This window comes from Genypterus blacodes, unplaced genomic scaffold, assembly GCF_046128005.1.
Source record: "Genypterus blacodes isolate CSIRO-AG114 ecotype Tasmania unplaced genomic scaffold, CSIRO-AGI_Gbla_v1 ptg000111l_1, whole genome shotgun sequence".
Classification (NCBI taxonomy): domain Eukaryota; kingdom Metazoa; phylum Chordata; class Actinopteri; order Ophidiiformes; family Ophidiidae; genus Genypterus; species Genypterus blacodes.
The window spans coordinates 5,257,462-5,277,664 of record NW_027466915.1 but is presented as its reverse complement, the minus strand read 5'-3'; the positions used below and the strand labels follow the sequence as shown (position 1 = coordinate 5,277,664).

Sequence of the window (20,203 nt, the reverse complement as noted above, 5' to 3'; positions counted from 1 at the left end):
CCAGCCTTCACACAGCCTTCAGGGAATTTCCTGTGCAGCTCAGTTCATCAGCATATGTATCGCCTTACTCCAGTGATGGAAAATCAATATCAGCACAAACAAAATGTCTGCACTGCCCTGTTCATTGTTCATTACAGCACAGTGTTACAGCTCAACATATCTGAGGACATTTTTGAAGTAAAAGAACAGTTTTGGAAGAAGGGAAGTCTGGGAGGTTAATCAATGATGCCTCTGATTTGGCTCATACTAGTCCTTTCAGGTAAGACAATCAATTGTTTGCCTGAAATAAATGCAAATTGAATTTCCTTGATTCCTAAATATATTTCATTTGGAAAAGAATATGTTTGTGTTTGTGTGTGTGTGTGTGTGTGTGTGTGTGTGTGTGTGTGTGTGTGTGTGTGTGTGTGTGTGTGTGTGTGTGTGTGTGTGCTTGCTTCCAAAGTGCTGCCTTTGTACTCGTGTAATTCAAGTTGTAATCTGAAAACACCTCGGTGGGGATAAATCAGTGATGCAATATTGTTGTCAATTTGCTCATTTGTGTCTTGTCTGGAATAGGTATTATACATGCAATGCACACAATTTATTTCCCTTCCTCTGTTTAGCCAATCTGGATGAATGTGTGCCAGTGAAGCCGAAAAGATCACCTCTGAACCAGTTGACCAGAGCCCTCTTGAGAAAATATGACCGTGGGGTTCGGCCTGTCCACAACTGGACCAGTCCCACAACCATCTATATCGACCTCATACTTCAGTCCATCCTCAATGTGGTCTGTGAACTTTCTCTGTTATATTTTCACTGCATCGGAATAAAATAAAGCCTCGGAATGTAGTTTTCCCAAAACATTTTAAAGGAACCCAACATGATATTTGTTTTTTTAACATTATCATGAATTTTTACCTGAAGCTTGTGCTTTCTGGCACACGGTTTCCTCTGGAGTGCCTTCTGTAAATCGACTATAAATATATCACTTGTACAAGTGGAATGGTTGGCCCATGGTTAGTATACTGCTGACTCACAGCAAAAAGCCACAGAGTTCAAATCCTATGCTTCTCCTGGTGCAGTAATACTCTTGAACTTAACTTAACACTGAACTTAACACTGACGTTGGTACAGTGTTAAGTCAAAGCTGATTGTTTGTACAGTACACTTGGTATGATAAGCATACTGTGTGATAATAATATGACATTATTCATTATTACAAGGATGGGAAGACCCAGAGTATAACTACGAGCATTTGGTACAGACAGGTAGGTTGTCTCTGATTTACCTCTCTACCCTTGTTTTTTTACTGTACAAAAACAGTACAGAAAAAAATCCCCTATCTAAAATCTGTACCTTTATAATTAAAACAACTCAAATGATCTGTATCTTTAATGACGCATTTCTATTTTAGACAATCCAAACAGACTTCTGAATATAAGATTTTAGACTGAAACACTCCTATGTGTTGCTGTTGATTTTCAAATTGCATTTAGCAAACAAAGGCACAGGGCAGAGTAATCTGAAAAAAGATACAGGTACCTCTAACTCCCTTGGTTGTTTTCAGATCTGGACAGATGAGTTCCTTGTTTGGGATCCAGAGGATTATGATGGAATTAATGAGATCTCCCTGACATCTGATGCCATTTGGATCCCTGATGTCATTGTTAGTGAATTGTAAGACAACCCTTTGAAACATTTTAACATATATTATATATTCCAGCACCCAAAGGGTACAGAACTTTAATTTTTTGAACTTTACATATTTCATTGTCTTACTTGTCAGTAAATGGTGTGGCCCTTCAATGTAAAATTGTTTTTCAATATGACAACATTGTCCTCATTCTTTGTTGTTATTAATTCTCAATATGCTATTTGCTTTCATCCTAAATGTGTTGCTAATGACAACAACAAATATGTTTACCAAATAATAATAGTGAACGTAATATCCACATCAATCCACATCTCACCTTACCACACCTCTACTTCAATGTGTTCCCCAGTGTGGACGAGGGGAAGTCCCCTCCCATCCCATATGTGTATGTCAACTCTACTGGCTCAGTGAAGAACTACCGGCCTATCCAGGCAGTGTTGGCTTGCAGTTTGGAGATGTATGCCTTTCCATTTGACAAGCAGAACTGCACCATGACCTTTCGCAGCTGGCTGCACTCAGGTCTGCTTCTTTTCTGTGGGGGGATGTCGGATGACTTTGTTAAATGTGTGACCCCCGTATTTTCATTATCTCCCAAACCCCGTAGGAAAGAAAGCTAGAAGTAGATTGATAAAAGTTAGATTTTTCTGACATACGATTTAGGTCTTAAAATAAATAATTGCGAGTTATATGTAAAATTAGACACTAAACGTGCAAAATAGCTAATATTTACTGAATTTGTTTTCCTTCTTTCTTTCATTATCTCTTCATCCACTACCCCTCCCTCTCTAGTGAAGGAAATAGACCTTGCTCTTTGGAGGAATGCTGAGGCAATTTCTAATGATAAGAGGGAGTTCATTAACGATGGTGAATGGGAATTGCTGTCAATTCCTTCTCATTACTGGCAGATTCGTCAAGGTGACACTGACTACGCCCAGGTCCAGTTCCATGTATGTGTTTCAGTGGCATAACAATGTTTATTTGTCAGATGATAGTTCTGTCCTATTTATATAATTAACGTTTGAAATATTAGAAGAGTGTAATTATATTTGAGGTGGCACAGGATAAAGGTTCAGATGTATTGAATGGTTTTAATCACAGTCAGAGATGTGGCCCTTTGTGGTTTCAAAACAAGTTAACAGGAAATGAAAAAATAAGCTTGAACCGACTGTCTTTCCTTGTTTGGGTCTCAGGGCTGGGCTAACAAATGGAACACCCCAGATGAATGTTGATTTCAGGCTAACTAGGTGACCAAACCTAACCAATATGCAGCACTGCAATCCCATTGTGCAGCCATTGGCTGGGAATGGCTGGGCCACTGACAGTGACAATGGCAGGAAGCAGGGCTCTCTCTTATAATTTGAGATCAAATTTGTTGAGCCTCCACTGTATGTCAGCTCCTCCTATATTTTGATCTTGATTGCTCAGGATTAGGGTTTCATATATGGGGTTTAGGCTCATCACTGTTAGTTTATTACCTTCGCCAAGGTTATATTTTCACTCATGTTGGTTTGTCCGTTGAAGTCAAGTCAAGTCAAGTCAGTTTATTTCTATAGCCCAATATAACATATAATGTCTCAAAGGGCTTTACAGACCCACAACATGAGGAAAATTCCAGACCCAGCCCAAAGATCTCTAGGAAGACGACTTTAACCTGGGTTGGCTAATCACTTTCCTGCAAGTAGGGGACTGTGCCTCCTGCCCAATTAGCAGATATGGAAATTGACTGAAAAGAGGCGTTTGAAGCGGTATTTGAAATCTGTGAGGGTTTTATATTTCCTGATTTGCTGGAGCGGTCTCTTGACGTGTTTAAGACTGTAATGAAGTCTCTGAAAATGGTTACTGTGTTTGCAGTGAAGTTAGAATTTTTTTATGTTTTTAAACTGGTTTTACAGATTAATTACAGAAATGTAATCACTCAATTTTTGTGGCGCATAAAGAATATAGGATCTATAGGAGTATGTTTTAATGAGGATTATATTTTAAACAGAATTCCCAAATAGGTTTTCCTGAAATAATGGATTCATAAACAAAGTCATTATCAATAACCAATTATCAATATACCAATTATTATTGGAATAAACAATCAGATAACATGTCCACATTTTCTGATTTTAATAAAGACCACAGCAAGCTTCATCTGATGCAGCCTGTCCTAGTTGAGTTTGCTTCTTTTCGAGGGTTGACGTTCCTCAGGGTCTTCCGGACATCTGCTGTGTCAAGGCTCAGTGTTTGTTCTTCATGGAGGAACAGCTTTCTTCGCAGGGAGGTGGTTAGAGCCTCAAATCGACCCAAATATTTATTTAAATCATTGAGGAAGTTTATATTGTCCACACAGGGTGGCGGAGCAGCCTTGTAGTCTGTGATGGTCTAGACGCCTTGCCACATGTGCCTGGTGTTGGTGGGGTCGTGGAAGAAACCCTGGATTTTTCGACCATGGGCACGCTTTGATTCTCTGATGGCATGGTTCAGGTTGGCTCTTGCTGATCTAAGTGCCGTTGTGTCGCCAGATTTAAAAGCGATATTCCGTGCTTTCAGCATTGCACATACCTCGTTGGTCATCCAGGATTTCTGTTTGGCGTTGGTAGACTGCGATATGCAGCTTTTCTTCCTGCTATCCATCTAAGCCCTATCCCTTCTAATTTAGGTGTTGATACGGCGGCGCCCCCTGGTGTATGTCGTCGGCCTTCTTATCCCCAGCATCTTCCTCATGTTGGTAGATGTGATCAGCTTCTACCTACCTCTCAACAGTGGCACTCGCATCACCTTTAAGATCAGCATACTGCTGGGCTACACTGTGTTTAGAGTCAATCTGATGGATGAACTGCCTGTCTCTGCTGTCAAAACTCCACTCATCGGTAGGAATTTTTAAGACTTCCTTAATTTTGGGATATTCAAGTTCCACCCCTTATCCCAGAGCACACAAGACATCCAGATTACCTTCCTGAGATTGAGCCTCTTTCTCCCAAAACAGAAACAGACTTGGCAATCACATGTTTTTCTGCTATTTGAAAGTGAAATAAAAGCTGTATCAGTCACACCTCTTGCATTGGAGGATATTCAGGCAACACAAAAACAAGAATCATTCGTCTGCAGTCATCACACTGAAGAGCAATAGAGAAACAACGAGAAACTGAAAGAAACTTCTTATTTTTGGTTTGTTATTTATGCTGATAACTCTTAATAAACACAGCAAAGAAACACAGCAAAGCTAACAATTATGATATTGTATCTTCGCCATGAGATTCCATGTGTTAGAAAAAAAAATCATTGTAAATGAAAAATATATATCTCTGCCTCTCTTGGGAAAAAGCACTCACAAGCAAGTATGCTGTGATCCAAGCACCCTAATGCAATCCATAAAACATTGCTGTAAAGAAGAATGGTTTGTATGTTTCCACTGTGCACTAGGGCAAATTAGTAAGGCAAAAGGTCAGGCACAGTCAAGTTTTCCAAAATGGAATAGAATTTGCTTAATTTTAACCCATTTCTTGGATAATTTGTTGTGTGCTAATACAGTTAAGTAATTAATGTAACTGTAAACTGTATTTCAAAGTGGTTACCACTATCTTCATCATTGCATTGTACCCCACATAACTAAGGGGATGATTTGTAATCAGAATCTATGGTTCATGTGCAAAAGCATTTGATGACTAGTCAGTGAAAGGCCTTTTGGGGGTAAATTCTTAATTTTCACTACAAATTATTACAGTAAACATGCTGTGGGAGAGGAAAAGGTGCCTTCTTCAGACACCTAAAGGGCCTACAGGATTTTCTGGGAAAATATACTGTTCACCTCAGTGTCCTAAACTGGAACTATAGCCCTGCAGAGCTCTGTTGTTGTCTCCTCTCTCCATCTAGGCGTGTTCTTTGTGGTGTGTATGGCCCTGCTGATGCTCAGCCTTGTAAAGTCTATACTGGTGGTGAAGCTCCTTCATCACAGTGAAAAGGAGGTTAGGCAAATGTCAGTGTCTGCTTGCCTGCTGGATGAAAATGGCTCAGTAGATTACAACTTTACTGATGAGGGCACTTTTACCTCAATCAAAACCCTCAACCACATCAACCATCCTGCAGGTGAGCTCAAAGACTGACAATGCCCTCAATGGTTCACAATGGATTTACAGTCTGTTTCACCATTTATTAACCTTGTGAGGTCCCCAGTTACAGTACTGATTAAGCAAGCCACTGGATACCTTTCCCTTAATATATGAATCGGAACATACAAAACTATCTGTCAATGGCTGTAAAAGGAAGTGATTACATCTTTCTTTCCTGTTGGGCCTGAACATGCCTCTTGGTTGAAAGCATGTTGAAATACCCATAGCTGCTAAAAATGGGTCTAATGTTAGGCATAAATGTTTACCCTAATCACATCAGTGTTTTTTGTGAGAACCAGAAAAAGGGAGAGACGCAAATAGTGACAACATTTTTCACTATTTAAAATTTTCAATTTGATAAATCTGTACATTTCAGACTTATATTTGTAGTTTTTACTGTTTTCTCACACTAGTTCAGAAGAATAAATTCTAAATATGTCTTTTCATAGATTATGATTGTGGGATATCACTGGAGGAGGATCTGCTTTCCATAAATGGTACCCATGATGCTCCCTCTGGACTAGAGTTGATCCTCCAAGAGCTGATTTCTCTTCATCTTTATTTATCTCAGGAGGACAGCGAGTCTTTTGCCCAGGCTGAATGGTTGGCCCTCTGCTCTAAGGTGGATCGGTTTTTGTTCTGGGTTTACCTGTTTGTACTGGGTTTGTATGCTGGTACTATGCTGCTGCTCTGGGTGAATTGGAGCTTTGTCTAACCTGCTTTGAAACTGCTTTTAAAGGCTCTTCTTCTTTGGTCTCATTTTGTATCATCGTTATTGTAATTGTTGTCATCTGTGTATGTATGTATCCTTGTAATTATTAGGCATCGGTATCTGTTAAAGTTAGAAACAAGCTACTCGTTAAATGAAACTGTGTAAAAAAAAACTTATTTCAAACTGAGTTATAGGTACTTTGAGTATCACAGTCACTCATGATAAAAAGCCACATATTTTACTATCAAAATAACCATTACACATTGAGCTCCAGTGATGCAAACATTTGATTTGGTGAAGGGTTAACAGGTAAACCCACCCACCCCACACATTATGACTTGGGGGTTACTTTTACAAGTAGATAAAAGAAGACAAATGACACATGAAAACTATATCCAACTTAATAGAGTGTTTGTCTTGGAGTGTGCTGCTGTCATGTATTCTATCGCTTCTATCATCATATCATATTCATACTTTCCATCCTCTTTCAGCTGATCAATAAAGCCAATCAGAGATGCTGTAACTCTAGTCTCTGTTGGTTTCCTAATGGGCATGGTAAAATGATGGTAAGTACATTCCAGAAAACTGGCTGTGGAGAGAGATCTATTTTAATGGAATTTCCACCTTATCAACAGACTTCTAGTGGATCCGGTTACATGATGTTATGCAACATGTGACCTGAAGTTCTTTTATCTACCTATGTTGAACGCACTTATTGTGTCTGCTTAATGACCCTAATGTAATGTAATGTAATGTAACAGAAGATACATGCTGTGTGCTTTGGTATTTTCTGTATGAGGTGTACTGCTGCGTATATTCAAGAAGACAGTCGCTGTCCTTTTGATATACAATAAGTATATGAAACAGAAAAACAATATTTCAAGAACATCTTTGTGAACATCTTTGAAACTATACAGAATTATAAAACAGTCAATAAAATTAAACCACAAAAACGAGATTTGTGTGTGCACATGATGTTGATATGCACTATTTTCTGATTTGTTCCTTAAATCTCTGAACTCTTTAGACCTCAGACGTCATCAAGAATAACACAAGGAGGTCCGAGTTTCCTGTTGCGTGGTGTCTTTTGGGCTGAGACATGATTTTCTGTCTTAACATAATCCCATAACATTCAACAAAACTAATAATCCCTGATCTCACACACTCTGTAGGAAGCTAGAAGCTAGAAGCACTGTCTCTGGCTATCACAGGATGGAGAACACCAAGAAGCAGGAGGCAGAGATTTGGGCCAAGTATCTTGTAGCTAAAAAAAAAAAACACGCACAACAACCAGGTGCTAGGCTGGTAGCAACAGACAAACAGGCTGATGGAACTGACAAAAGTTTGAAGTAGACAAGCTGGGGTATAAAGGGATCTCTTGAATGCACATGAGGAACAGCAAGATGAACACCATCTGCAATCAGGAGAGAGAGAGCAACACAGAGGCCACACACACACAGACAGACTATAGAGCTGTGACAAGATCCGCTCTCAGCTCAACCAACTAAATGGTCTATCAAACATGGGGCTGTGGCGCAACTGATGGATACGCCCTCATGATGCCAGTGACGTTAACAAGGTTTTGATCCTAACTGTGAATGAACTGATGGATTCAGTGGATTGAAATGGAGGGCATGGCTTCGATCACAGCAGCAGTCAGTCCTCAGCAGGAGCAGAAGATACAGGATGAGACTGTTATCAGTGTGGAAGCTTCTGCTTCTCCTTCTCATTCAAAGAGCCTCCAGAGCCTGTACAGGTACAGCTGCTTTTCCTTTACACCGACTTTACAATTTTAAACTGTCATCTCATCAAAGCTAAAACAAAGTCGTATGAACACTCTTGTTCTAATATCTACTTAATTTCTGAGGAGGCAGATTTGGGGAAGAGACCATAATATTTGTACCTGATCTGTGTCATAGTCACAGATGCTGAACAAATTGTATATCTGTTGGTTCTGATAATTAGAAGGATGGCTGCTGGTGCAGATACATGTTTGGTCATTGTCAGATTTTTATTCATGAACTAGATATAAATTATTAAATCAAGCTTACTGAGAGTTTCTTACTCAGCGTGATGGTTATTGCAAAATGTAATTCTCTTATAATACTTTAGGTGAAGGATAGTAAACTAAAATCATTGGTGATGTCAGAAATAATAAATCAACCTCTATAAAATATAATCTGTAAATTTAAGAATTAAATATGTGAAAATCTAAACAAGAATCTAAACTTGTACCATCTGAAAGGTGAATGGGACAAAAATGTTTGAAAAGTATAACTGATCAATTAAATAAGAAATATGAAAAAGAGAATAAAAAGAACACATACTACATATTCAAATAAAATGTAAACAGATTTGAAAGCTGCTCGATTTAATTTGATTTTTTATTAATCTAAATGCAACTACAATGTCTTTTTTTTATAGTTTTCTTTTTATATTAAATGGTTTTATAGTGATTTGTTCTGCTGGACTTTTCAGGTGCAATGTTTTATTGTTTCATTTCCATTTGCTCGGTTTAAGAAATCACACAATACATTTACAAATTTGAATTCACATTGAATGATACTACAAAAATGTCTCATTAAAATGTATTGTTTGAGTCATCACCAATAGCTAAGAATGGTTTTCTGTGTCATGTGTCATACAATTTCATATAGAACATTGGATATAAACCTATTTTAGAGATATACATATCTGATTATTGTCTTTATTTGTATTTTTCTGTATCTGTTGAATGTGTAGTAAAGAAGCCAAGCAGCAGTGCAGGAAGGTTTGCCAATGCCACCTTGGTGCGTCTGTCTGAATTCTTAAGTACCGGATATAAGAAGGGAGTGAGACCAGTTAAGGACTGGCGAAAGTCCACCACTGTGGCTATTGACCTTATGGTTTACTCCATTCTCAATGTGGTGAGTTATCATGTGGAAATTACATTCGTGCAACTTAACAAGTGATCTTTGATATGTTGATGTTGTGTTTCTTAAATCTATCATGAATGCTTTTATTTTTTGATCACAGTCATGAATAACCTGTCTCAGTCACTCAGCAATCAAAAGTAATTAAGCTTTTTCTTCTTCTTTTTTTTAACCCATCTGTATTCATGGAGAGAGAAAAAAAACACCTTAACCATTCAATTTCTCAACAAAAAAAACATTTGTGTATTCATATCGCATGTATTACATCCGATTTTTTTCAAGACAACAGTGGCAATTACACACTGTATTCTGAACCGGCTGAACTGAAAACATAACTGAAACTTGACTTGACTGTCAATGTTAATCCAACTTTTATTGTTCAAGTTAGAAACATTTCTGGCACCTGATCCAGAGCAGAGCAGAGGTCTGTACTATAAGGCACGATTTAAGGGGTTAGCCAGCCATGTTGAAGCTCTGATTTTTCAACTTCACAAGCTGAAAATAGATCTGCAAAAGAAAGATTAACTCACATCTTTAGAGATCAGTGCTTTAAGAGATCTGTGGTCTACGTCTGTCTTTGTCTGACAGGAGGTGGGGGGTGTATCTGTAAGGGACAGTTGCAGAGACATTTGAAGAAGGAGGTGCAGATCCACTAGAATGCATGCAAGAGTTTTCATTTCAATAATGTGACTAATTGTCATTTTTATTGATCACTAACCTATGTCTCCAATACAGATCATGATACAATCCTTATTTAAGTCTTAAAAATCTATAAATTGAGTGTTCTGTGAAAGAACCAGGTTTCACCGGCACCTCCTCCTCTAATTGGGAAATTGGACTCATAGTTCAAGAAATAGCACCAATTTACTGACTTTTTTATCTGGCTACAACAACTTATATAAGTTGTATTTCATTAGAGAAAACAAATGTAATGTTTCTACACTGCGTGCACAATTATTAGGCAAGTTGTATTTTTGAGGATTAATTTTATTATTGAACAACTACAGTGCTCTCGGTCAATCCAAAATGTTAATAAACCTCAAACCTGAATATCTAAGAAAGAAAAAGTGAGGTTTGGGCTTTCTTAGGAGAATATCTGTGTGTGCAGAATCATTGGGCAACTAAACAAAAAAAAAAACATTTTCCCATCTCACTTGTTTATTGTGTGTTATCTGTTATAGTGAGAATAATAAACAAACAAGCAAACCGGTTGCCGCAAGCCGTCCTAGTGGTGGGACGCGTGCGACACACATCTCTGCAGGTGGAACAGATACAGTTCAGCTTTAATTTGAGGGTATTTACATCCAAATCAGGTGAACGGTGTAGGAATTGCAACCATTTCTATATCTGCCTCTCTATTTTCAAGGGACCAAAAGCAATTGGACAAACCAACAATCATAGATCAAATTTTCACTTTTGATAATTGGTTGCAAATCTTTTCAGTCAATGACAGCCTGGACAGTCTGGAACCCATAGACATCACCAGACGTTGGGTTTGGCCCCTGGTGATGCTCTGTCGGGCCTCCACTGCACCTGTCTTCGGTTTCTGCTTGTTCTTGGGGCATTTTCCGTTCAGTTTTGTCTTCACCAAGTGAAATTAATGCTCAATTGAATTCAGATCAGGTAATTGACTTGGCCATTGCATAATATTCCACTTCTTTGCCTTAAAAAACTGGTTGCTTTCACAGTATGCTTCAGGTCATAGTCCATCTGCTCTGTAAAGCGCCGTCCAATGAGTTCTGAAGCATTTGGCTGAATATGAGCAGATAATGTTGCCTGAAACACTAGAATTCATCCTGATGCTTTTGTCAGCAGTCACATCATCAATAAATACAAGGGAACCAGTTCCATTGGCAGCCATACATGCCCACGCCATAACACTACCACCACCATGTTTCACTGATGAGGATGTATGTTTTGGATCATGAGCAGTTCCTGCCCTTCTCAATACTCTTCTCTTCCCATCATTCTGGCACAAGTTGATTTTTGTCTCATCTGTCCATAGGATGTTGTTCCAAAACTCTACAGGCTTTTTTTTTAATGTTTTTTAGCTAACTCTAGTCTGGTCTTCCTGTTTTTGAGAATCATAAATGGTTTCCATCTTGTGGTGAACCCTCTATATTCAATCTGTTGAAGTCTTCTCTTGATTGTTGACTTTGATACAGATACCCCTACCCCATGTAGAGCGTTCTTGATCTGTCCAACTGTCTTCTTCACCAAGGAAATGATTCTCCTGTCATACACTACAGTTGTTTGTTACTGTTACTGAGGTATTCTGGGTCGTTTGGTCTTGCTGAGCTCACCAGTGTGTTCTTTCTTTTTAAGAATGTACCAACAGTTGATTTTGCCACACCTAATGTTTTAGTCTATCTCTCTGATGGGTTTGTTTTGATTTTTCATCAGAATTTACATTACAGTCATTCAGGAGACGCTTTTATCCAAAGCGAGTTCCAATTGAAATTTATCTTGCACCCCCTCATATCACACACACACACACAAACACATGCATTACAGAGGGGGTGCAGGGCAGCCATTATACGGCGCCCATGGAGCAGTTGGGGGTTCGGTGCCTTGCTTACGTGCACCTCGGCAGTGCCCTGGAGGCGAACTGGCAACTCACCAGCTACCAGTCCACTTACTTGGTCCATACGGGACTCGACCGGCGACCCTCCGGTTCCCAAGCTGAATCCCTATGGACTGAGCTACTGCCGCCCCAGAAAGACGGCTTGCTTCACTGATAGTGACAGCTCTTTGGACCTCATGTTGAAAGTTGACAGCAACAGATTCCAAATGCAAATACCACACTTGACATGAACTCTAGACATTTATCTGCTCCTTGTTAATGAAAAAAGGGGGAAAAAACACACCTGGCCATGGAACAGCTGAGCAGCCAATTGTCCAATTACTTTTGGTCCCTTGAAAATGGAGAGGCACATATAGAAATGGTTGTAATTCCTACACTGTTCACCTGCTTTGGATGTAAATACCCTCAAATTAAAGCTGAACGTCTGTTCTTCAAGCACATATTGGTTGTTTAATTTCAAATCCATTATGGTGGTGTACTCTGGTTCAGTAGGGGCAAACAGGAGTTCGATGATGTCACAGACAATTGCCATTTCAAAATGTTATTAACAGTCTTGAGCATGTCAATTCACCACCAACAAATCATTTATTAGCTTAGCATACATACTTAACACTGAAAACAATGAAAACCAGGAAAACATTCTGATAAGCTGCTCACTTTTTATAAACAAACTGTAGCTTGCTCATGAAATCATGTAACTATTTCATTGTAATCAGCCATAACTCCACCAAAATATGGAATAAATTAGCAGTCTTGCTAGCATTCTGAAGCTTATTATATCTGTTAACGATCACTACGAAGCACGGTGCGCTTAGATGTAAACGTAAGCAGGAAACAGCCTCTCTCAGTGCATTACATTACATTACATTACGATCATTTGGCAGACGCTTTTATCCAAAGCGACTTACATTACATTACCACCCTTCGCAGAGAGGGGAGCAATTGAGGGTTCGGTGCCTTGCTCAGGGGCACCTCGGCAGGGGCTCAAACCGGTGACCCTTTGGTTCCCAAGCGGAAGCACTACCCACTGAGCCACTGCCTCCCCAGTGCGGGTGCAAAGGGCAAGAAGGAAAACTGAAAAATCATTTGAATGAATACTATTCCGTCCCACCTACTCCCCATTTGATCAGCGGCGGTTTCATTCAATAGTAGAGCTTCTAAGCTTTCGATCGACGCCTCGCTTGTGCTATTCGGCTAATCCATGAGAGAGATATTTGCACTGCGATTGAACGCAACTCTTCTGTTGAGGGGGGGTGCACGCTTCGAAATTTGCGATCTGCCGGTCTGTCAGACAGTTTTCGGATCACCAGCTTGGCTCGCGGACTAATTAAGTGAAGTTGTATAATTTCCCATGGCACACCTGACGATCTCTCACGGCACACTAATGTGCCACAGCACACCGGTTGAAAAACACTGGTTTACACCACCAACTCACAGAAAATGACCACAAATTAGTAAAACGTCAATAAAATGTAATCCACTCTGACTAGAATGCTAACATTTGGTACAGATTAAGACAGCAGCATTGTGAACAGAAAATGTATTGGCTCCAGGAAAATCAATGAATGCTATGGAAAGTTATTGATATAAAACTACAAATGTTAATGTTCGTTTATTGAAAAACGGATGGATTTTTACCTGTATTTTCCTTTATAATGCAATTTTTTTCGCTATGTCCTGGTCAAGATGTCTAGAATAATTGTGAGCTTTGCTGTGTTTCTGTGATGTGTTTCTAAAGAATATTAAGCATAAATAACAAGCCAAATATACAGGCAAGCAGCCCATACCAATACCCAACATCCACCTTGCTGGCGTCTGAGTCGAAGTGGAGCTCTGTACCCGTTACTGATCCAGCCACAGGCCCAACCATCTTGTCCCAATAGTCACTCTCATCTCATCAGTCTATAAACCTTATCTGTCTTCAGATATTTCTTGGCCGAGCCTTGACGTTTCAACTTCAACTTGTTAAGTGGTGGTCGGGTTTCAGCCCTCCTTACCTTGGCCATGTCTCTGAACACCTTGTATTCCTGCGCACTCCAGATAAGTTGCAGTTCTGGAATATGACAGCAGTGGAGGATAATGGGTTCCTGGTAGCCTCACGTTTGATTCTTCTCAAATCGTTGCCAGTTAATTTGCATCTTTTTTTCTCAAAATGTTTGACTATTTGCAACAAAACCTTTGGCGGTTCTGTGATCACGCCTCAATATCTAAGCAAATTTCAAGGGTGCTGCATCCGTCTGAAAGACTACAATTTTTGACTTTTCAGAGTCAGTCAGTTTGCCTGCGGAAAAGAAGCTGCCTAATAATCATGCACACCTTGATATAGGGTTTTCGTCTCCTTAGGCCAGACCCTACGCAAATAGAAAAATCACCCGATATGCTTAAATCCAATAAGCATTCAAGTTTATAGAGCTTGGAGTTGGAAAATATTCATAAAACTTATGATATGGTCAAAATACTCGCTTGCCTAACAATTGTGCACACAGTGTAGTAAGGCTCACCGAACATAATTCACACAATAACGATAAGTAATAAATAAGATTATGTAGGCCTACCAGTGTACAATAATTCCTTCTAACTTATTTATTCATGTCCTCTACTACAGGATGAGAAGAATCAGGTTTTGACAACATACGTGTGGTACAGACAGGTGAGATGAAGTGAATACTTAAATATTCTGAGGACTGTTTAGTGCTGCCAACACAGTGTAGTGTCTGGGATATACGTAGTTTAATAAACTTCACCTCAGCTCAACAGTATTATATAAATTGCTGATAACAATTCACTTAAAGAGCGGAATACACTTGACATAGTGGCTCTCCCATGTGTTCTCTGCATTAATAGGGGCTAATAGCATTGTTGCCTTAATGTAAGTATTGAGTGCATGTATATGTACTGAGTGGCCCATCCCCAATAATTCTGTTGTAATAGTTATTTATGTAGTTTGCCCTAACCCATGTTAAACAATGAATCTATGCCTGTATGAATTGGCTTTGAAATAGTATGATTTTGGCAAATCAATCAATCTTCATTCTTTTGATTTATTCATTATTCATGTTGGGGTAATAATGGCATTTATTTCCTGACTTTTAGTTGTGGACAGATGAATTTCTGGTCTGGAACCCAGATGACTTTGATGAGGTCCAACAAGTTTCTATACCCACAGCCAATGTGTGGGTACCTGATATCCTCATCAATGAGTTGTAAGTACTGCATATTACAAAGAAGTCGATGATGAGGTTGCAGTACAGATTGCATACTTTCAAACAAACATACAAACGTACATACATCTAATACATGATTTGTTTACTGGATGGAAAGAAGGAAGCAACACTAACTGTTGTTTGACTCAACATGCACTGCAGACCCAAATAACTATGGACATCTCAAAATTAAGGGAAAGTTAAGTCCATTGCAGCAGAAGTGTAATGTCATTATCCACATAATGTTCACAGATCGCATTGGTTGTATGGTGTAAATTGGGTCTTGGGCATAAACATACACATGCTGTATCTCCCCTGTCAAGACCCACTTACATGATGTTCTACTCTCTTATGTCCTCTGGCCAGGGATTTCTTATCATTCCTGTGGGTAAGATCAGAGGTGTTCAGAAGGTGATGAATTCTACTCTTCTTCTCTCTTTTGGGGTCCCTGAGCCCCAAGATGGCTCAGGGACCCCATGGATGGTTTCTTTGTTAGAGATTTGAAGTTGAGCATTTTGAGATGTATCCAAGGGGAGTTAATTCTCAGGCAACTGGACTTGGTAGTAAAGACTTGAAGATGTTTCGGGCCTCTCATACCAGGGGGTACTTCAGTTCTGACTGACTAGTCACGGGTAGAAGCCCCTTGAATAAGAGGAGAAATGTCAAGAATCATCTCTCCTTGATCTGCTTGTTCTCTGATTAAGAACCTTCACAGACATTGTGTGGTGTAGATTGAGATTGAATGTTTAAAAGATCACTTTATCATCCACTGTCAGTTTGGTCAAATATGGTGTTTTTTCTTCTTCTGTTCATGTGCAATTTGTCTGTGTGCAGTGTAGATGTGGGGAAGTCCCCAGATATTCCATACGTGTATGTGACGCATAGTGGGCTGGTGCGGAACTATAAACCCATTCAGGTTGTAACCGCCTGCACTCTCAACATCTACAACTTCCCATTTGATGTCCAAAACTGCAGCTTGACCTTCCAGAGCTGGCTCCACACAAGTATGTCATGCTTCACTTAATCTTCCTTCTGAACATCATCATCACCTGTAGGTGAAGGTTTTCATCTGCCGACATTATAAATGATCATAACTTAAAAGAGCCGGATATTGCAGCATGTCAGCTCCTAAAAGACATCTTCTTACTCTGAAAGTACTTGGATATACTGGGGCATTTAACATTGGTGCATGTCCAGATGTGGATCAATATCTAAATGTAGTTTAAATTATACCTATTGAAAGTTTGTTACAGAATACACATTACAATTTTGCTCGTTAAATTTGGTGTCTTAGTTTTGGAGAAATGGGCAGAAAGGTAGAAAAATGTCACTGAAATGCATTTACCAACGTGTAAACCTCCTTTGTGGAGATGACCTTTAATGGTCTGGAACTCTTTCCAGTGAGCATAGTGTCACGTTGTGTTCCATGTGTAGTCAATGACATTAACATCACCCTGATGCGAAACCCAGAGGAGCTCAAGGAGGACAAAAGCGTCTTCATGAATCAAGGAGAGTGGGAGCTACTCCATGTACTGTCTGATTACAAGTCCTTCAGCCTCGACGATGATGACCACTATGCTGAGATGAAGTTCCATGTGAGTATGTGCACTATACATTAATGTTGTACTAATGTATATCCTGCTCAAAAATGGAATATCCACCTGTGTCTGCCATTATGCAAACAGTAACTATACTACCTCCATACAATATACAGTATAACAGATTGCAGTGATGGCAAACTAACTAACAAACATGTAAATCTTAATGATCTATAACTGAGGTGGTAAAAGCTAAGGAGAGAGCAATAGTAGTGTCTTAAAAATTTAGGTTTTTAATCTAAAAATAGGCTTTGAGTATTTTTAGATCTACATTTACATCATCTTTATTTTTAATCACCTATATGTTATTAGTTTTTAGGTTTGTTGTGTGTTTTCTATGTGGTTGTTAGCAGGATTACATGAAAAGTTATGCACTGGGTGTCGTAAAATATGGGGGACACGTAAAACACAATCCAGGGAAGAACCCATCAAATTATGGTCGTAATCTAGATCTGTTCACCTCTATACAGAGGGCATTTTGATCTTTTCACATATCTCCAAAAATCGATCATAAACCCCAAATGTGATTTTCTAATAGGTCTGATCTGGTGTGGATCCAGATCTGATGGACTAAAATGTGTAATGTATAATTATCAGATTGTCTGTTACAGGTGATAAATAAATAAATACTTAAATTCAGCTATTTTTGCTTTTCTTTCTAAAACACCTCACCTCCACCAAGGAGATGTGTGCTGTAGGACTGGTCTGTCTCCATCCCAGTCTCACAAGAAACGAGCAGGTTTTCTATCTTGTCATTACATAAATTGCCTGCACCTTGCATTCCAACAGGTACTTGGGATACCAGGTGCAAGCAATTGATTTACAGGCAGGATAGGAAACCTCCTCATGGCCCTTGAGTTCATTTTGGCCATATTATTGACATAGTGCTGCCACTTGCTGGACATATGGAAAACTACAGTGACCAATGTAACTGGTTGTTGAATATCTGAATTCTCATGAGCAAATACTGGAATCCTTAGTAGTTAAAGCCAGCGCTAATTACAACTTGAAATGATGACACAAAAAGCTGTTATCAGCCCAGCCTTTGTATTTAATCCGATTGTAAGGTACAGCATGTGGAGACTGCTTGTTGTATCACACATGGAAGTAGAGTTAATTTTTTATGAATTGAGTTTTGAGTATTTGATAACTTGATCAGAAAAAGAAGCACACACCTGGGGTGAATCTTATGAAATACACAATGAAGTTTAAACACATTTGACATGGTAAACATTCCTCAACCATTTTCTTGTTAGAAACAACAGGCTCTTTTATGTGGCCACTCTGTTTGCTGTTTGAAACCCATTTACCTATTATCCTGCTTTTTCCAGGTGGTGATCCGGAGGCGGCCATTGTTCTACACTGTGAACCTGCTGCTGCCCAGTATATTCCTAATGGTGATGGACATTGTTGGTTTCTATCTGCCACCAGACAGTGGAGAGAGGGTCTCTTTTAAAGTGACCTTGCTGCTGGGTTACTCTGTCTTCCTCATAATTGTATCAGACACTCTGCCTGCCACAGCCATCGGAACCCCGCTAATAGGTGACTGCAAAGACATTATCTTTAGAATGTAAGGGATAATGATGGTGAGGTATCATAGACTGAAAAACAGTGTCTATAAGTTCTCTATAAGTTAAGTTCTCTGGTCTTGGGTTGAAAATCATTAAATTTTATTTTCCGATAGGCATCAGTTGTTAGATCATTTGTGAACTAATTGTAGTTATTGGGATTCCTGCCATTATGAGTGCTCAGGTGTCAGATTCAAGTCATCAATAGAAAACCATAATCAATCTATGTGAGAGCAAAACAAACAATTCTTGCGAAATAGTGAACTATAAGATTAGACATTTATCATCATGAATTTAAAGAGAAGTTATGACAAGTAAGAATAAAGAATATTCTCTACTATGTAACTATAGATGCATTGTTGAGTTAAATCCATTATTAATGTTACTATGGAACTGAAACACCTTGAAGCTCCACATTTCCAGCCGCTCAAGAGTGACCCCCTCTGTCTGGTCCAGTTTTGCAAAAATGTCAACTACCTTCTCGCTCTTTTTTTCCCCCCTTGTTGAAGCAGAAGACTATTTTCCTATCTAAGAGTGTTATATATACTGCCATAAGTTCTTCCGTTATAAGTTACATTTTAACATGCAACAATAGCTTGGAATTCCATAAACAAAATTAACTTTAAATAAAACAAATGTTGGTTTTGGTTTAGACATCATATATTATTATGAACTGCATTAAGATGAGTGATGTATTTGTGAGTAAAAAATGTACTGTTCTTGCTACTTTAAGAAATCAATAATAATTGTATTGTCATATGTGTACTGCAGGTGTTTACTTTGTGGTTTGCATGGCACTTCTGGTGATCAGCCTGACAGAAACAGTGCTGATTGTGCGTCTGGTCCACAAGCAGGACATGCAGCCCCCTGTGCCCCACTGGGTGAAGTACCTAGTGTTGGAAAGAGCTCCTATTCTCTTTTGTATCCACAAGAAACACCGCCTATGCCCCAGGCTGTCCTCTCAGGCCTCTGACATAGAGCACTACAGAGATAACAACTATGCAGCTGGTAAGAATTCATGTTTACGGGTGCAGGTAGGCAAGAACAGTATATCATCCATCCAAATGCTACAACATCTGATTTTGCTGTTTAATTTCCCTGAACATGTAACCCTCGTCAAAGGACTCTTTGTTGCTGTTGGCTCTTCACGTCTGTTTCACTAGAAACAAAAAGATCTAATACTCAACATCACTAACCAGCCACTCTTTTTCTAGATTTCTAAGAAAAGTTATGCCATGGGCCATTATTGCACAAGAATGAAGTCATTCATAAAACATTTGACACCTTTACTTTTACTTGAAGGCACAGTATACAGTGTGGTATCCTGTGCTGTGTATACCTAACACACTGCTGAAAAGCATCAGAGACGAATGCTAGTGAATTGCATTTAAACAGGCAACAGGGAGTGATCATGCTCTAATCAATAACCAGCTAAATTTCATCATAATTGGAGGACTGCTGGACCTTGGCAGAGCGATGCAATTGTCAGAAATGCCCCTCTGGTGGGTTTAGGTTTTGTGTGTCTGTTGGTTGGTTGTTGCACAAGAAATATTTAAAATAAATTGAAGCCCATCATTGTCCCATTCTACAGCCCAGTGCTCCCACCACCACACCTGTGAGATGGGCCGAAGGCTCAGTCATGACGGGCAAGGCCGGCTGTTCCGCCTAGGCGTGCCCACCTCTAGGGAGCCCACCACACCCATCATGGATAACATCCTGCAGGAGGTCACCTCCATCCGTCACTTTCTGGAAAAGAGAGACCGGTGTCGTGATGTTGCCAAGGAGTGGCTGCAGGTTGGTTATGTGCTGGATGTGCTGCTGTTCAGAGTCTACTTACTGGCCATGGTGGCCTACAGCATTACATTGGGCACACTGTGGTCAGTGTGGCAGGTTGCCTGA

General features: G+C 39.4%; 1 protein-coding gene across 1 annotated transcript; it reads left to right on the top strand.

The window, feature by feature from the left end:
- The first annotated feature begins 225 nt into the window (after positions 1 to 225).
- On the top strand, positions 226 to 20,203 carry LOC143009173 (uncharacterized). Its single transcript, XM_076161187.1, has 16 exons — positions 226 to 259; positions 603 to 766; positions 1,547 to 1,656; positions 1,983 to 2,152; positions 2,423 to 2,580; positions 4,278 to 4,488; positions 5,492 to 5,704; positions 6,177 to 6,421; positions 9,097 to 9,345; positions 14,541 to 14,585; positions 15,029 to 15,138; positions 15,973 to 16,142; positions 16,573 to 16,733; positions 18,068 to 18,278; positions 19,076 to 19,351; positions 19,896 to 20,203. Exons 1-16 carry the CDS (start codon positions 226 to 228, stop codon positions 20,201 to 20,203), a joined length of 2,835 nt encoding a protein of 944 aa, XP_076017302.1.